This window comes from Nicotiana sylvestris, chromosome 5 (assembly GCF_000393655.2).
Source record: "Nicotiana sylvestris chromosome 5, ASM39365v2, whole genome shotgun sequence".
NCBI lineage: Eukaryota > Viridiplantae > Streptophyta > Magnoliopsida > Solanales > Solanaceae > Nicotiana > Nicotiana sylvestris.
Window position 1 is genome coordinate 14,281,097 of NC_091061.1, and position 19,637 is coordinate 14,300,733.

Below are 19,637 nucleotides of genomic sequence, written 5' to 3' on the forward strand. Positions count from 1 at the left end.
AGGTACACGCGCAAAACGCGTACCTTATAACTAGTACGTAATAAATGTAACAACATCCTACGAACAAATTCGATAGAACCTAATAGTTTCGATACAAAATCTCTATATGTTTTGGTAAATCCACTAAAACTGCACATATAATAAAGTAATAAACTGTGAAACCAATAGTATAAACTGAAATTGCATAGCAGATAAGGACAAGAAGATGCAAACGTTGGCTATATTCTAAATAACAGCCCTAAAGGTGGATATTTGTAAAAAACCTCCCATCTTTGAGTAGAAGAATATAAATTTTTGTTGCCAATCCAATATATATGTATATATACAGCGAGAAGCCAAAGAATATAGAAAGAAGTGTGTTTCTGCATATGTTGGATTCTATGTACATAGAAAAATATGTATGAAATCTTGTCAAAATATTCAACTAACTGAAAGAAGTCTTTGCTCGTTCTCTAGTAAGGCTTGTCGTTCTTCAGGTGGAGAATTGTCCATTTCCTCAGTCTGTTGCAACGTGGCACGATCTCTGTCTCGCGGATATGTGCAATAGAGGAAGGAATAGAAGAAGCAACAAAGTGCAATTGGAATGCCTATTGCAGTGTAGAGTGCCTTGGCAAGTGAGGCAGCATTCTGTCTATCTGTTGCAATTTCCTCTGAGCCTGTTGATCCCTTTGGAATTGGTTTAAAACCAAAAACTTGTTGAGCTAAAATGCCAACTAATGGAGGAGCGAATGATGATATTATGTTCTCAAACGAACGATCCAGAGCATAAATGCTTGTTCGAGATCTCTCAGGAACTATTTCTGCAAATATCGGACTGCATACATAGAAAGATGAGTACTTTTAGCAAACCTTTCAGGTAAAATTTCACTATCTGTAGAGGCTTCAACAATGAAATTATGCAGTAGGACAGGCAAAAATGCAACAGATTGTAATGAAGTAAATCGAGAAAGACCAACTGTAAGATGTCGAAGCAGAAAGCATAGGCGCAGAATCATGTTTGCTGTTAGCCATATAAGTATTGTGTGAATGCACCTATATGTGCTCCTCAGCACCCCTGGTGCGGAAACATATGTCTAAAATTGTCTGCACAAGAAAGCTTAACCAAGACGCAAAGGCATCCCTATAACAGCATCTGCCAAGTTTTTCTCGGAACCGATTTTTATATTATGTTATAATATATGTCGTCTATAACAATACTTCACTGTAGCGGCCAAAAAATATCGGAACAAACGACAGTGTTATAGAGAAGTTTGACTGTAATATGGAATTCTGAAAAGGGCACAAAGAGTGGTAATGGTTTGATGAAAAAGATCAATAAACAAAAACGCCGTGCAGAAGTGCAAAATAAAAGAAGCTAGATTGATCTCTTGAGTGTTCTGAGATCAATCACATACTAGATATGAGTTTAGATTACGGCATATATGATAGAATCGGAGATGACTTAAAAGGCAACAACGTCAATTGAAAGTTGTTTATGTGTAAGCCACTATATGTGAGATCAAATCTCAGGGTAAACTGTTTCGGACGAAGCTTTTGCTTTGGAGCTTAAATCATGACTTACCCTGTATTTTTGTAAGAGGTTGTATCCACAGCTCGAACCCATGACCTCCTGGTCACATGACAGTATTTTACCGGTTATGCTAAGGCTCCCCTTCTCAAATTTTAGTTAGAGAAGAAACAAAGAGGATTCAGACTTGATTCAAAATCCATATCGAAACTGCACTTCCCAAAGTAGGACCAGGGAATTTCCCCAGGCCTAGAGATCCATATCTGCTTTAGGAAATGACTCAATCCTTAAGTTTCATTATAGGTCACTCTCCCCCAATGTCACTGGTATAACTCTCAGAGTCATCATCTCCTACCCTAGGAGGACGAGAGGTTGTTTCCAATAGACAGACAATCATGTAATAATATTTGGTAAACATGATAATGGTCCAAAATTGCACAACTAGGGCGAGTTCAACGTCCACAAGTTTTGACTTGGTCCTAAATATGTCACCTTTCACTGAACATGAAAATGAGCACAACGAGAATTTTTTGGGAGCAGATACAGCTAGAGCCAATCGTGACATTTGAAAGGAAAAATAAAACAGGTTGGAAGAGGAGATGAGGAGCAACGCAGGAGCATTCTAATAGGTTTCATTTATCAATTAGTTCAAAATTTGGAATCACAACTTCACAAGGATGGTCATATGACTATGTGAAGTCAATTTATAGTTTGTTTAGATACTAGTGTTAGTACTATGCTATAATTTAGTTACTAGTTTCATGTTGTGTGACAGTAGCTACACTGTGCCCCGCCCATCCGCATAGAAAAGGGAAGAGGACAATCCGCTAGTTACTATAAAGTGGATCAAAGGAGACGTACTTGTTAGTTGCTGGAGCATTCCACGATATCATTAATCCCATGACGAGCATGACGAAGCCATGCATCACAGCTGTTGAAGGATCATAAGGCAATAGCAGCAGTAAAATTGCAGCTAAAGGAACTGCGGAGCCAGAGCTTATCTGAGCTAAAATAATTCTACCAGAATTAGGAAAGCGCTTGGCTAGGACATCCCCCATTATTCCTCCAAACAATCCACCAAGCGAGCTAGCAACATTAAACAAAGTCCAGAGGAGGGCTGTTGTCTTGTGAGAGAAGCCAATAAGCTCTAACCACATAGGGGCGAATGACAGTGACGACCAGGGGAATGATCCAGAAATCCCTTGGGCAATAAGTAATTGGAACGACAGAACTTTCATAACTGCTTTTGCTTCTTTTAGCAGTTCTCTCACTTCTTCTTGAAACGGTCGCTGTGGAGGTTGATCTTTTGCATTGCCATCATTGTCAAGAAAGCGGGGATCGATGGCAAAGAGACTGACCAAAATACCAACAGCAACACTTATCGTACCAACCAGATGGAACGAGATTCTCCAGCCGGGGATCCCTATGAATGATGTTTCGGCTAACAGCACAGATATTGCTCCTCCAAGAGTGGAGCCAAAATTTGCAGTTAGTTGTAGCCATCCGAAAGCTGTACCGCGGTTACTTTCATTGGTTGAGTCAGCAACTAGAGATTGGATCGCTGGCACGACTATGGCAAGTCCTATTCCATTCAATCCTCTAGAAATTGCTATCTGTCAAACAACATGAGATTGCTAGAGTGTAACCATATACAGCTCAAATTCAAGAAAGATAACATTTCTATTGTCGTGCTTCATTTAATGGCACGACAATAGGATAAATTCCTAAATGCAACTTATCCAAAAAAGAAAGTTCCTTTAGGCTTAATTCTGATAGTCTATTGTCATTAGCTCCTAATAAACACAGAGACAACATTCAATTAATATCAAGTTATTACACTCTCCACCCATAACCCTTATACAAAAAGCATAGAAATCCATACAACCCTCTCAATCTCCCCTCCCCTACACTAAAGGGCAACCCGGTGCACAAAGCATCTTGCATTCACGCGGGGTCCGGAAAGGGTCGCACCCGAAGGGTGTGAGGTAGACAACCTACTTAATGCAAGAATTAGTGGCTGCTTCCACTGCTCGAACCTGTGACCTATGGGTCATACAGAGACATCTTGCATCAAACTTTCCATTTCTAACGAAAATAGAGTCCATTTCTGCAATTCCTCAAATGTTAGTTCAATGCCATCAGATAATTAATTCCCAATAACACCAATCTGCGGAAAAACCTCTATATTTTTTTAATTCCCTATTCAAAACTTTTTAAAAAAACCATTTCTTGAATTTAATACATATATATATAACAACAACAATAACAACTCAGTGTAATCTAATCCCACGAGTAGGGTCTGGGGAGGGTAGCGCGTACGCACCCTTAGCCCTACTTTGCGAAGGTAGAGGGACTGTTTCCGATAGCCCCGCTCAAGCTAAGCACAGGTTCACTGGTAAGACCCTAAAGGTCAACACATCAAATTTAAATTTCGAATTCGCCCCCGAACACTAATAAACCAAGAAAACCCCCAAAACAACACTAATTTCGTAAATTATCAACTGGGTTATGACTCATTTCTCAATTTGAACAGCATATATAGAGAATTAAATTATTAACCTGAGTAAAAGTAGAGGAGATAGCACAAAGGAAAGTAGCAGCAGACCAAAGAAAAGCACCAATAGCAATAACATGAGCTCTGTTATAACGAGCAGCAAAATATGCAGCTAAAGGATAACAAAGACACTGAACTAATGATCTGAAAAGAGTTAAAGAACCAAGACCAGTTGGGTCAGTATGTAAATCTTTGCCAACTTCGTTGTAAACTCCAGGTAATAAAGATTCATCAGCTTTCTCCATTATACTAGCAAGATTTACAAGTACAAGTGTTAATGTGTTTGATCGGAGGTTCTTTAGCTCCACCATTTTTTTTTCAGGTGAAATTTGGAGGAAAAAATGAAATGGGGTAAGTAGATTATGAACGGTTGAGGTTGTTGACTTGGCTTAGCCACCGCTTTTGGTCTGAGAATCAAAAGACGTAAATCGGGAAATGTTGGTAATAAATGCTCACTTTTTAAAGAGAAAATGACAAAAATGATTTTTGTCAAATTTGAACACTTTGTTATAATTCCTGTTAGTTATACTCTTTACAATTTTGAATTGAATAAAATGACCTTTTTAGATCTCTTATGTGTAAAAATAGATCTCTTACTTTCATATGTAAAAATAGAGATAGGATCATAAAACTAAAAACAAGTTTGTAAAAACCAAAAAACCTTGTTAGTTTTATGTCGGTCATCTCATTTTCTTTTTGTTGTTACTGTTTTTCTATTATTTTATTCACTATTGTTTTTCTCTTTAATAATGTCTTGATTATACTTTTACGGAGTTGAGGAACTATCGAAAATAATATCTCTATCTTTCTCAAGGTAAAGGTTAGGTCATACTACCCTCCCTAAATCCCACTTGTGAAATTACTCTTGGGTTTATTACGTTATTATGTGTTATCTCTATCAACTATTTAATAAACTTTAGTTGTTTGATTTAACGACAATCATAACAAAAGAATTCAAAAAAGTTTGGTTAAATTTCATAAGCTGGACACTAAAATTGCACCAGACACCAAAAATAGACAAAAAATAACATAATCCACAAAAAAATACACCTCCAAATGCGAGTTGCTGTCTCACGTCCTTTTTCCAAAGTTCCCGTTAAAATTTTGTTAAATATTTTGACGAAGACTAATAAAAGATCTTATTTTTTTTTATAAATTTAAAGGTTCAAAACTATTCAAAAATATCTAAAGGATTATTTTGAAGCAACCTCGCAAAATAAGGGATTATTTATGTTATTTCCTGTTTTGGAAAATATTTCGGAAGATTTGGATGAAAAGGAACTCCACGTGGAAATTTATATGAGAAATGGACATGTGGGGGCTGGGGCCTATATAATTGCCAGTGGATATATGGTATAGTTTCTAATTGGATTTTTTTGTTTTGTTTTTATCACTTTCTTAAATGCTTTATTTATATGGTAAGAAAGAGGAGACAGCTGGGCTTTTATTATGATGTTTTGGACCAATCAGAAGCGCCAACTAATTGGTGAGCTAATCTAAGTTAGATTTGCCGGAAAAGGGCCAAAAATGTCCTTAAATTATTGAAAATGGTTCAATTTTGCCCTCCTTCCACCTATTGGGCCATAATGTCTTTAACGTTAGTTTTTGTCTTAAAAATGCCCTTTACACTAACTGTTGACTTTTTGACCAAGTGAGATTTTATAAAATACACGTGGCACTATTCTATTGGTTCGTATTTAAGGATAATTTTATTAGATCCATCCCATAGATTTAACCCAAATTTTTAAGATAGAAATCTTCATGTCTCTTGTTGATTATTAACATAATTTTTTCGCATCAGCCTAAGATTGTCTGCCAAGAAGAAAGACATTATCCTTTGAGACAAACTTACAAATACCTTGCAGGGAGATTGATTCATCGCAAATTTTCTTGATACAAATTTCGTCAGATTTTTCATAATTTTCGAACTTGTAAATATATTTGCATGTCAAAATTAAGATTTTTATAATGTCCTGCTAGTTTTTCTTTGTTAATTTAAAGCTTCAAGATTAACACCATATATGACCTGTAGACTAAAAAGAAAACAGAGCAAAGTTACTAAAAGAAGACTCGAAATTTTTTCATGTCATTAGTATGCTGATTCAATCCTCTATAGCTGATCTTTTGATTCTTGATTCAAAGTTCATCTTTATCTTCAGTTTAATTGATTTATTTGTCAAGTGAGACTTTACTTTCTAAGCTCATTTACAATATATTATTCAAATATATTTTTTATAAGGGTATAGTAATAAGTTTGTAGTGTAATTAAAGTATAAAAAGATTTTAGTTTTGAGAATTTTTTTTTTTTGGATCTGCTCTAAGTATCAGTTCTGGCTTCAAGTTTCCTTTTTTTTTTGTAGCTCTGGGTGGTGTTCTATCAAAGAATGAATTTTTGTTTATTAATAGTATTTAAGAAATAAGACAATATATTTAAAATCTTGATTAATCCGTTGATTTGTAAGCGTTATGTATGACAAGAATTTAGCCATGACTGATGTACTAAGTCTATAACTAATCAACTTCTGGGATTCTCTAGAAGAACTAAGCAAAAGAATAAAAGGATTGTTCTAAACATGTTGATTGTGGTAAAAGAGATTGATGGGTTTAATGAAAAAGAGTAGGGAGAAAAATAAAAAGGCACAGATGATAAGTTGATTTTGGAGGAGAAATAGTTGGACATTGGAGTTGTTGAGAAGAAGATAATGTTTTATGGGATAGTCAAATATTTAGGGCAGATACGGGTCTAAGAAAAATTATCCGTAAAATACGAACCAATAGAATAGTGCCACATGTATTTTATAAAATTTCACTCGATCAAAAAGTCAGCAATTAGTGTAAAGGGCATTTTTAAGACAAAAACTAACGTCAAGGGCATTTATGGCGCAATAGGTGGAAGAAGGGAAAAATTGAGTCATTTTAATACCTTAGGGGCATTTTATAGCCCTCTTCTATAATTAATATTTCTAGCAAATGGGGAACAATGAATTGGTAGCTGTGACTGTTGTAATAGGAGATACAAGTTATAAATATACCAATTTGAGTAGTTTACTACAACTTGAGTTTCCTGATCATGCTGTAGGGGTTTCTATTTGTATAACAACATCTTTCCCTGATAAAAAAAATTATTTACCAAAAAGAAAAAAAAACTTAATTTCTGAAAATTATTCGTTAGTATTTGAATCTTTTATTATTTCTATTATTACATGAGAGAATTGAAGAGTAAGGGTAAAACATTGAGAATTGGACTCACACATGTAGTGTGTGAAAGATTGTCAATGGGATGGATAGAATAATAAGTACATATGTTAATAAATAAGGGTAAAATAGTCCCCTCCTAATTAATATTTTTAAGGGGCGTGTAAAAGAGAAACACGACAGATAATTTCAGACGGAGGAAGTATGATATTTTATGCTTCAATATCACGTAAGAGGGGGAGTGATTTGTGCGATGTCCAATTTTTTATGTGCATAGATTATAGAAGGACCTAGTTCATCTACGAGTTCCTTACAGTTGTGGAATAATAAATACAAAAAGTAAAGAAAACATGTATTTTTACGTGGACAACACCCGACTAAAAAGGTGAAAAACCACGACCTACTTTCCAGTGGGATTTTTGCCAACACTTTACTATATCACTAAGCCAAACAACAGTTTTTACAAAACTCTTGTAAACCTAAAGATTACCACTAATCCTTTGTGAAAACCAGCCTCAGGCTGTTGTGACAACTTCAAGTTAATTCTAACTTGAACAATACAACTCAAAGTACCTAGTACAAATGCTTCTAGAGAAAGCTGAAAGGTACAACTCAAAAGCCCTACTACAATTGAACTAGAATAAAATACAGACACTTGGAACTGATTTTTTATCTGGTTCATGTAGCTTCAGGTTTGTACATTTGAAACACAGAGGAATTGCTTGCAAAATTTCTTGCTATTTTGCTCTCACTTCTTGCTTAACTTCAGTATTTTTTTGTCACCTATAAAAGAGAATACCACTGATATTTATAGAGTTAGTAGAGTAAGACATAACTAAGGTTCTAATGCTATACTCTTCAATGGTGGAAGAGTTCTAGTTATCTTCAACCTCTAACTCCTCCCTTATTTAGGATAGATTTCTCTTAAAGTAAGGAGCCCTTTTCCTTATCAATTAGCCAATAGTTGTTGTTGCCCAAAGGTTCTCTATGAAAACCGGTCCACAGTAGTGAAAGTACAATTGATTCTGTCGATCGAACGAAAATAGATTTTTGTATTAGTTGACCTAAGCCACACCTTACTGCTGGGGTGGGGTAATAAGGAAAGAGACAATGTAGAGAAACACTTTTCGAAGAGAGAGAAAGAAACCCCCTAACTCAGAAAGGCCGAGACTGCACTGAGGAAAGAATGACACATAACATATAATCGCTTATGCTTATCTCATTCACGTGCACGCATTAGATATAACCACTTATGCTTATCTCATTCACGTGCATGACTTGTGCTTGAATCTGCATGTGTCCTGTGTACACTGTATATGGACGTGGTTCATGAATGTGTTCCTTTGTCAATCATCAAAGAAAAACTTACTCAAGCTAACAAATTTCCCCTTTTTGATGATGACAAACTCTGTGCTTTTCATAAGAAAGAAACTTATTTCAACTCAACTCATCATCAACACAATGTTAGAATACTTTCCATTTTAAAGTCACAAATCATCAATGACCAGGTTCATTAGGTATAAATATCACAATCCAAAGAAAAAGCACAACCTATCTTTCCTCTTTTGGCATCATCGAAAAGTTGCATAATTAAGTTGTATAACCAGATTTTAGCAGATCTTACTCATTGCTACTGAGGCTACTTCAAATGCAATCAAGAATTCAAGTTTTCTTATCAATTTAAGGATATTAGTCATCTAAGAAATATCAACAAATGATTAGAACAAAAGCGCTGATCATCATTGATAAGATTCATCCACAAAGCATAAAAAGAAATAAAGGTATTGAACCATGAACAAAAAAAAGCCAAAAAGAAACATCTCGCTCGGGTCACTGGTTACAAACTAGGCTAGGAAGAGTATAAAGCTTGGAAGGATCAGGTTCTTGGTTACTGTCCTGAAGCAGCTTCAACATGTCTTGAAGAATGCCTTCATTCTTCTCTTTCTCCTTTGCAAGCTCAGACATGAGAGTATCCCTCTTAATTTCTACTTCAGCCAACCTGTTTTTCAGCCTCTCAATCTCAGAATCCTTAGCTCCATTCTCTGCTCCAAAGCTCTCACTTTGCTACTTACAAGGTACCCTGTTGGATGAACTAGGTTCATTGGGAGCAGCAAGGATTTCATATTTACAGGCAATCAAAGTGTTGGCCCCAAACTGATCTTTACTTGTGCTAACATCACATTTCTTTAGGTGAACCTTGAAGTGAGCAAACAGAGCAGTGAGTATAAACACATAGGGTATGACATGATTTTTAGTGCCAGAAACTACCCTATAGAGGAGCTGGATTATAAACTCCGGTCAGTTGATCTGCCTCCCACTATCCAAGCACTCTATAAGGACCAGGTCCATAAAAGTAGCAATATGCCTTCTCTCATGTCTAGGCAGAACTACTTTGTTGACAAATTCAAAGAGTCTTTGTGGGCATGTTTCATTTCACTTTTATAAACAGCCCTGGGTTGTAGCTCTAAGTGTCTGTCCACAAATTTCTTGGTGATGGCAAGTGAGGTAGGTAGGTTTTCTAGGCCGGGCAATTTTAACTTCTCCCTTTCTCCTTACATCTCATGTTTTACCCTCACTATCTTTTTCTTTTCCCTTTTTATTTTTACCACCAGTTTTAGTAGATTCAGACTCTACACTAGAAATAGTACCAACAAGAACTAACCATTTCTCCATAATTTTAGCCACATCAGAAATAACTTCAGATGAGATTTCTAGCCTAGAAGATACTTGTTCTATTTCAGATGAAAATGGGTTCTTCCCCCTCAGTTGCAGACTTGAAGATTCATCTAATTTTTGGGACTTCTCTATCTGGCTTGCTTTCAATTTCTCATTTATTTTCTTGATTTGTTCACTGCCAGCGACCGCTTTACGAACAATCATCTTAACATGTCCTTTCTTGGGGGTAGGGGTGGTTGAATATGTGGGTGATAGTTCTTTGGGTGGTGAAGAAGGGTTTTCTGTCACTTTGGGATTTTCAGAAGGGTTTCCCATTAGATGAGTGTAGAAGAGATGAGAGAAAGTTGAGAGAATTTTGGCATATTGAATTTTCTTCAAGATCAGAAGTGAACTAATGGCTAAAGTCCAATAAATTTAAAGAGGGAAGAGTTGGAGTGGGTAACAACTGCTTTTCGGAGTTTAGAAGTCTAATCATCATGGGAATGTCAGTTTGAATAGATGTGGGACTCTTCCCTAGATTCTAGGCAACTATGGCACGTGGGACTACTTAGTGAAACTGGATTGTTTGTAACGGATAGGCTTAAAGGAGGTTGGGATTAAACGACACTCCCTTTTTTACCATGATCCAATTACAGTTATTTCAAAATATGTGAAGTGGAGAATACATACCACTGAATTTTTCAAGAAAATAAGGGTAATATCATTAGAGATCAGTGAGATATTTTAGCACATGGCACAAGAGTATACTTAATGAAAGCATGAGATCTAGCAATATCTAATCTAATTATTTACAAAATTAACAAATTATCTAACAAATTATTGAGTTAGAACAAGTTCCTTTTAGGTGATCTTAATGATCTCTAATTCTAACATGTTCCTTTTAAAGTGATCTCCACTTAGAGCTTTTATAAAGATGTCAGCTATTTGCTTGTCAGTAGCGCAAAATTCCACAGTGATCAAACCTTTCTCATAGTTATCCCTCCAAAATTGATGCCTAACAACTATGTGCTTAGTTCCTTTGTGATGAACTGGGTTCTTGGTCATACTAGTATTGTCACAAAAGATGGGGATACAACCTACATCAATTTCAAAGTCCATCAATTATTGTTTGATACACAAAAATTGAGCACAACATGAGGTAGCATCCACATACTCAGCTTCAACAGTAGACAAGGCCAAAAAGTTTGACTTTTTGGTGGCCCAAGACACAAGACATGAGCCAAGAAAGTATGTCATACCTGACGTGATCTTTCTATTCGCAAGAAAACCTATATAACCAGCATCAGTGGTGCCTTTTAGGTATCTCAAGATTCTCTTGACAGCCGTCAAGTGAGACTCTTTTGGATTTGCTTGGAATCTAGCACAAAGGCCTACATTGAACCATCCAAGTAAATCTCAGATTCTAGCCATATACAAATCCTGAAAATTCCCAATTGTGCCTATTGTGGAAGTTAGCATTTTGGAAGAAATTTTATAAGTTTGGGTTGAAGTACATTTCAGTGTTATCGATGTCTGTTTGGGATTTCGAGTCTAGGAGTAGCTCTGTATGGTGATTCAGGTGTTGGGAGCGTGATCGAAAGTGAATTCGGAGGTCCGTGGGCCATTTTGGGGTTATTTGGCTAAAGATAGAAATTGAAGGTTTTTGAGAAGTTTGACCGGAAGTGGACTTTTTGATATTGGGGGCGGAATCTGATTCCGAAAGTTGGAGTATGTCCGTAATGTCAAATATGGTTGGTGCATAAAACTTGAAGTCAATCGGACGTGATTTGATAAGTTTAAACATCGAAAGTAGAAGTTTGAAATTCTAAAGTTCATAAAGCTTGGATTACAGGTCGATTCGTGGTTTTAGCATTGTTTGTCATGATTTGAGGCCTCGAGCAAGTCTGTACTGTGTTTTGGGACTGGTTGGTATGATTGGTTGGGGTCCCGAGGGCCTCGGGTGGATTCCGAGTGGTTAACGGATCGAAAATGGAATTTTGGAGAAGGCTGAAGTTGCTAGTTGCTGGTGTAACTGAACCTGCGAAACTAGGGCCGCGGAAGTGACCTTTGTGCCGTAAAAGCAGAAATGGACAGCTGGGCTGGGACCGCAGATGCGATCATTTTGCCGCAGATGCAGGACCGCACATGCAGAAGGAGAAGCACAGATGCGGAAGTTGAAGGCTTGGGGGAAGACCATAGAAGCGGCAATTGGTCCACACCTTCGGGACCGTAGAAACAGTCAATAGACCGCATATGCGAAAGGATTGGAGGCAGTGAGTGTTTTAAAAATTAGGATTTGGCCGTTTTCTCTCATTTTTCTCTTGACTTGGGCGATTCTTAGAGGGTTTCAACAGGGGGATTTCATCATCAACGACAAGGTAAGCTAACCCCACCCATCTTGAGTTAAATATATTGATTATGTATGGATTTTAGCATGTAAATTGGTAGAAATTTGGGGGTTTGAGGAAAACCTAGAAAATTCATATTCTTGGATTTTGACCGTAATTTTGGATATGAAATTAAGAGAAAATCATATATTAGAGTTCGTGAGTTCATGGGTAAACTATATCTTCGAAAATTTTCGGAATCCGGGCATGTGGGCCCGAGGGAAATTTTGTCAATTTTTCGATCGGGGTTAGGAATTATTATAAATTGGATTATAATTAGAAATTGAACATATATTAATGGATTTGAATAATTATTGACTAATTTTGGAGCATTTAGCATCGATGTGGGTCTTTGGAAGTGCGTGGAATGCCGGTTATGGATCTTTGGAGCGAGGTGAGTCTCCTTTCTAACATTGTAAGAGGGAATTTGTCACGACACCAAATACCAGTCGTGATGGCGCCTATCACATTACTAGGCAAGCCAACCAGTCAACTAACCATAATCCATTCCTTTAGTAATAAACCATTTTAACACGACTTTTAAATACTAAATTCATAATAAATGTGTAGCATAATAGAAAATATGCGGAAGTTAAAATGACAATAACTACACAGCCCAAATGATCTAGTGTCACGAGTCTAGAGCCTCTAATTACAAGTCTGAACAACCTACTACATAGATAGTCTAGAAATGCGGAAAATAATAAGATAGAGGGGAGAATTCAGGGTTGCGAACGCCATGCAGCTACCTCGGAATCCCCCAACAGAAGCTGAACCAGCTAAAGAATGCTCACTCGGCCACACGGGCTACTGGATCTGCACACATGGTGCAGGGAGTAACGTGAGTATGCCAACTTAGTAAGTAACTAAAGTAAATAAACACTGAAGATAGTGACGACCAGTTAAAACATATAACTGGAAATAGCAACAGGATAATAGCTCAACTTAACAGTTTAAAACCAGTTTCGTCATAAAATCCACACCTTCAGTTTAAAACTTTAAATCATATTCTTAGCAGTATTTCCAACAGAGGCTTTGTTAAAAAGAAGAGTGAAACAGTGAAAACAACATAACAAAGCCTCTCGGGCAAGGAATCACTCAAAATATGGCCCCTCGGGTAACCTCTCAGTCACTCGGGACTCAACTCTCGTCACTTAGTACTCACTTTCAGCACTCGGCTCATATATAACTCATAATGACAGAAATCATAGTAACCGCTGCGGCGTGTAGCCCGATCCATGTATTTATAGTCGACTACGCTCACTGGAGGTGTGCAGACTCCGAAGGGGCTCCTACAACCCAAGCGTCATATCGCTGCGGCGTGCAACCCGATCTAATATATATATCGCTGCTGCATGCATCCCGATCCATATAAGTATCGCTGCATCTCTCAGTCATTAACCTCACAACCTCTCGGTCATAACAATAGAAATTAGGGAACTCAGCCCAAACAGTCCTCACATTTAGAAGTGGAGTGATAAAATCATCTTTAAACATTTAAACAGGTAAAACATGACTGAGGATATGCTTTCAGCAAGTAAAGTGAGGAAAAACAGTAAAAATGCCCCTAAGGGTCTCAACAGGTCGGCACAGGGCCCCAAACACGGCATACAACCCATAATACAATATAAATGACTAAAATACAAAATAATATAAGTTTCGAAATCAAATACATGGATTAATAGCCGCTACGAGATAGACCAAGTCACAATCCCTACCGGTGCACTCCCACACGCTCGTCACTTAGCATGTGCGTCACCGCATTTATCAAAACAAGTCAAATATCGGGGTTTTGTACCCTCAGTTCCAGATTTACAATGGTTACTTACCTCGAACCAATGAAAATATTACTTCGTGACACCTTTGCCTCCGAATCGGCCTCCACTCGCGTCGAATATATCCAAAATCAGAACGAATACGTCACAATATGCCAAGGGAACAAAGCCCAAGCAAAAACAATCGAAAAGTACCAAAAATTAGTAAAACCCGAGCCCCGGGCCCACTTCTCTAAACTCAAATTTTTTTACACCAATAGATTCCTCATCTCCCCACGAGTCCATACATACCAAGAATACAAAAATTGGAGTTCAAATGACCCCTCAAATCCTCCATTAAAGGTCTCTTAAACTCAAGCCTTAATCCTCCATTTTTAACCCTTTAATCCCATTAATTACAGCATTAATCCATGAAATTCTACCATAGAAATGTGTTTTAAGTCCAAAATCCATACCTCAAACTCTCTTTGATTTCTCTGTTCAAAATCGCCCAAAGCTCCCAATTCCGAGTTCAGAAATGTTAAACCCTTCAAAAATCGCGAAGGAAAAAATATATACTTTTTGCCTAGTCCTTTTCGCATCTGCGACACTTTAACCGCATCTGCGGTACTGCATTTGCGGTCTACCCTCCGCTTCTGTGGAATTCCCTTAAGGGACCAAAACCGCATCTGCGATGCGCTCGCCTCATCCGCGACTCCACAGGTGCGGGCTCTCTACTGCATCGGCGGCCCCAAACTTTTATCCTAAAACTGCTTCTGCGGTTCTTCCCCCGCATATGCGACACTGCACATGCGGTCCCCAAACCGCAGGTGCGAAAACACCGGAAACAACAACTTCAGTAGCTGCAATTATACTTCAACTCTTTGGTTAACCATCTGAAATCACCTCGAGGCCCCCGGGACCTCAACCAAAAGCACCAACATAACCCAATACCTTATTCAAACTTGCTCCAATCATCAAAACACCTCAAACAACATCAAATCTCCCAAATCACATCGGATTTAGGCCTAAGTTTCTAAAATCTTTCGAAATATGCTTTTGATCAAAAACCCAACCAAACCACGTCTGAATGGCCTAAAATTTTGCACACACATCCCAAATGACATAACAAAGCTACTACAACTCTCGGAATTCCATTCCGACCCTTATATCAAGATCTCACCTATCAATCGGAAATTGCCAAAATATCAACTTCGCCAATTCAAGCCTAATTATACTCCGAACCTAAGAAATCCATTACGATCAAACTCCTATGTCATAAATCAGCTCCCGAAGCTAACCGAACCATCGGAACTCACATCTGAGCCCTCTAATACATAAGTCAACATCCAGTTGACTTTTCTAACTTAAACCTTCTTAAAAGAGACTAAGTGTCTCAAACTTAACCAAACTCCTTCTGTACTCAATCTGATCAACCCGATACCATAAGACACAGATAACGAAGCATAACAAAGCAGAAATAGGGAAAACGGAGCGGTAACGCATGAGATGATTGGTCGGGTCATCACATCCTCCCCAACATAAACAAACGTTCATCCTCGAAAGAGTCAAGAAGTATACCTGAAGCCTCAAACAGGTGAGGATATCTGCTCTGCATCTCCTGCTCGATCTCCCAGGTAGCCTCCTCCACGAGCCAACCTCTCCATTGCACTTTCACTGAAGCTATATTCTTTGACCTCAACTTCCGAATCTGACGACCCAATATGGATACTAGATCCACATCATAGGTCAAATCATTATCCAACTGAACCGTGATGAAGTCCAAAACATGAGACGGATCCCCCATATACTTTCGTAGCATAGAAACATGGAATATCGGATGCACACTCGACAAGCTGGGTGGCAAAGCAAGCTCATAAGCCACCTCCCCCAATACTCTGAAGAACCTCAAAAGGCCCAATGAACCGAGGACTCAATTTCCCTTTCTTCCCAAATCTCATAACACCCTTCATGGGTGAAACCTTCAATAGAACCTTCTCACCAACCATGTAGGACACATCTCGAAACTTCCTATCAGCATAACTCTTTTGCCTCGACTGCACTGTACGAAGACTCTCCTGAATAACCTTCACCTTCTCCAAAGCATCCTGTACCAAATCAGTCCCCAATAGCGTAGCCTCACCGGGCTCGAACCAACCAACTGGAGATCTACACCGCCTCCCATACAAAGCCTCATATGGAGCCATCTGAATACTCGACTGGTAGCTGTTGTTATAAGCAAACTCTGCAAGCTGTAGAAACTCATCCCATGATCCTCCGAAATCAATAACACAAGTACGCAACATGTCCTCCAATATCTGAATAGTACGCTTAGACTGCCCGTCCGTCTGAGGGTGAAAAACTGTGCTCAACTCTACCTGAGTACCCAACTCTCTCTGCACGGCTCTCCAAAACTGCAAAGTAAACTAAGTACCTCTATCTGAAATGATGGCAACTGGGATACCATGCAAGTGAACAATCTCTCAGATATAGATCCCTGCCAACCGCTCTAAAGAATAGGTAGTACACACAGGAATGAAGTGCGCGGACTTGGTCAGCCGATCCACAATCACCCAAATAGCGTCAAACTTCTTCAAAGTCTGTGGAAGTCCAACAACAAAGTCCATAGTGATCCTCTCTCACTTTCACTCAGGAATATCCATCTGCTGAAGCAAACCACCCGATCTCTGATGCTCATATTTCACCTGCTGACAATTGAGGCACCGAGCCACAAATCCCACAATATCTTTCTTCATTCTTCTCCACCAATAGTGCTACCTAAAATCCTGATATATATTCGTGGTGCCCGAATGAATGGAATACCACGAGCTATGGGCCTCATCCAGAATCAACTCCCGAAGCCTATCCAGATTGGGCATGCAAATCTGGCCCTGCATCCTCAACACCCTATCATCACCAATGGTCACATTCCTAGCATCATCATGCTGAACTCTGTCCCTAAGGACAAGTAAATGCGGATCAACATACTGGCACTCTCTGATGCGCTCATATAAGAAAGACCGAGAAACCACACAAGCTAATACTCGACTGGGCTCTGAAATATCTAATCTCACAAACCGATTGGCCAAGGCCTGAACATCAACTGCAAGAGGTCTCTCCCCAACTGGAATATATGCCAAACTCCCCATACTCATTGCCTTTCGACTCAAGTCATCGGCCACCACATTGGCCTTTCCCGGATGGTACTATATAGTAATATCATAATACTTAAGCAACTCCAACCATCTCCGCTGCCTCAAATTAAGATCCTTTTGCTTGAACAAATCCTGAAGACTGCAATGATCAGTGAACACCTCACAAGATACGCCATACAAGTAATGCCTCCAAATCTTCAATGCATGAACTATGGCAGCCAACTCCAAATCATGAACGAGATAGTTCTACTCATGGGGCTTCAACTGACGAGAAGCATATGCAATAACTCTACCCTCCTGCATCAACACACAACCAATCCTAACTCTCGAAGCATCACAATACACAGTATAGGAACCTGAAACTGATGGCAAGACCAATACTGGAGCTGTGGTTAAAGCTGTCTTAAGCTTTTGAAAGCTCTCCTCATACTCGTTCGACCATACAAATGGAGCACCCTTCTTAGTCAACTTGGTCAAGGGCAATGTGATATATGAGAATCCCTGAACAAACTAGCAATAATAGCCTGCCAAACCAAGAAAGTTGCGGATCTCTGTGGCTGAGGATGGCCTAGGTCAACTGTAAACCGCCTCTATCATCTTTGGATCAACCTGAATACCCTCGCTGGACACCACATGCCCCAAGAAATCCATTGAACTAAGCCAAAACTCACACTTGGAGAATTTTGCATAAAGTTTCTCCTCACTCAATCTCTGCAATACCACACTGAAATTCTCCACGTGCTCCTCCTGACTACGCAAATACACCAGAATATCGTCAATGAAGACTATGGCAAATGAATCAAGATAAGGCCGGAACATGCTGTTCATCAAATGCATGAACGCTGCTGGGGCATTGGTCAGCCCAAAAGACATCACCAAGAACTTGTAATGACCATATCAAGTCGTGAAAGCCGTCTTAAGTATATCTAAATCCCTAATCTTTAACTAGTGATAGCCCGAACGGAGATCAATCTTGGAGAACACTCTCGCTCCCTAAAGCTGGTCAAACAAATTATCAATGCGAGGCAAAGGATACTAGTTTTTAATTGTTACCTTGTTCAACTGCCTATAATCAATGCACATTCTCATTGCGCCATCCTTCTTCTTCACAAACAGGACTGGCACACCCCAAGGTGACACACTAGGCTGAATGAACCCTTTATCAAGGAGTCCCTGAAGCTGCTCCTTTAACTCCTTCAACTCCGCTAGTGCCATACGATACGACGGAATAGAAATGGGTTGAGTGTCTGGCACCAGGTCAATACCAAAATCAATATCCCTGTCCGGTGGCATGCCCGACAGGTCTGCAGGAAACACATCGGGAAAATCCCTCACAACTGGAATGGAATCAATACTGGGAGTCTCAGATCGACATCCCTTACAAATGCTAGATATGAAAGACAACCCTTCCCAATCATACGCTGGGCCTTCAAGAAAGAGATCACTCTAGTAGGGACATAATCAGTTACACCTCGCCACTCAATTCGTGGCACACTCGGCATAGCCAAAGTGACTGTCTTAGCATGACAGTCCAGAATAGCACGACACGTATATAACCAATCCATGCCCAAAATGACATCAAAATCCACCATGCTCAATAATAACAGATCTACTCAGGTCTCCAGACCCCCAATAGTCACCATACACGACCGGTACACATGGTATGCAACAACGGTATCGCCCACTGGGGTAGATACATGAACAAGTAAGGCAAGAAACTCATAGGGTGTACCCAAATAATGAGCAAAATACGAGGACACATAAGAAAAGGTGGAACCGGGATCAAATAATTAGAGGCATCTCTATGGCAGACTGAAACAATACCTAAAATTACAGCATCTGAAGCAGCAACATCTGATCTACCTGTAAGGGCACAGAAACGAGCCTGACCACCACCTGATCGACCTCCCCCTCTAGGGCGGCCCCTGACTACCTGACCTCCACCCCTAGCTGGGTGGGTGGTGAAGTAACTGGAGCAGAAGTCGAGGGCTAATCCCTCTGTTTAGACTGACCATCACGAAGACGAGGACTCTACCTCCTCATATGCCTAAACTCTCTACACTCATAACAACTCCCCGGTGTTGGAGATAGGAATTGAAAGGAACCCCTGGCACCAGAATGACCAGTAGAAGGACCTGGCATGGAAGAACCCTGGACTGATAGAGCACGAGATGAGCTCTGAGCTGAGAGGGCACTAAGTGATGACTGGCCCTGCTAAGATCCATGATAACCATGACCCAAAGATGCCCCACAGTAACCTGGGTGAGCTGAATGGTCCTGTCTGGAGGAACGACCTCTGCCCTGCTGGAACTGACCCCTCGAAGGAGCACTGCTGAAACTACCAGATCCCCGAGGCCTCTTGGACTCCCTCTCCTCTCGCTCATGCCGGTGAACCATCTCAACCTCACGGGCAATATCAATAACCTCCTC

General features: G+C 39.4%; 1 protein-coding gene across 2 annotated transcripts; it reads right to left on the reverse strand.

Moving 5' to 3' along the window:
• Positions 1-241: 241 nt before the first annotated feature.
• On the reverse strand, positions 242-4,467 carry LOC104246138 (uncharacterized). 2 transcript variants are annotated; one of them, XM_009801894.2, is made up of 3 exons: positions 4,067-4,467; positions 2,369-3,120; positions 242-814 (listed from the first exon to the last, which is right to left on the reverse strand). In XM_009801894.2, exons 1-3 carry the CDS (start codon positions 4,370-4,372, stop codon positions 421-423), a joined length of 1,452 nt encoding a protein of 483 aa, XP_009800196.1. In that variant the 5' UTR covers positions 4,373-4,467; the 3' UTR covers positions 242-420. The 2 variants fall into 2 exon arrangements, with proteins under 2 accessions (XP_009800196.1, XP_009800197.1); XM_009801895.2 differs by having other exon boundaries at positions 4,231-4,430.
• Positions 4,468-19,637: the final 15,170 nt, after the last annotated feature.

Excerpts from the sequence above, each read along its gene's own strand:
- LOC104246138 (XM_009801894.2), bottom strand. The coding sequence starts at position 4,372 with ATGGTGGAGCTAAAGAACCTCCGATCAAACACATTAACACTTGTACTT. Across the intron at positions 3,121-4,066 it reads TCTCCTCTACTTTTACTCAG|ATAGCAATTTCTAGAGGATT; the intron begins GTTAATAATTTA and ends GTTGTTTGACAG. Across the intron at positions 815-2,368 it reads AATGCTCCAGCAACTAACAA|TCCGATATTTGCAGAAATAG; the intron begins GTACGTCTCCTT and ends CTATGTATGCAG.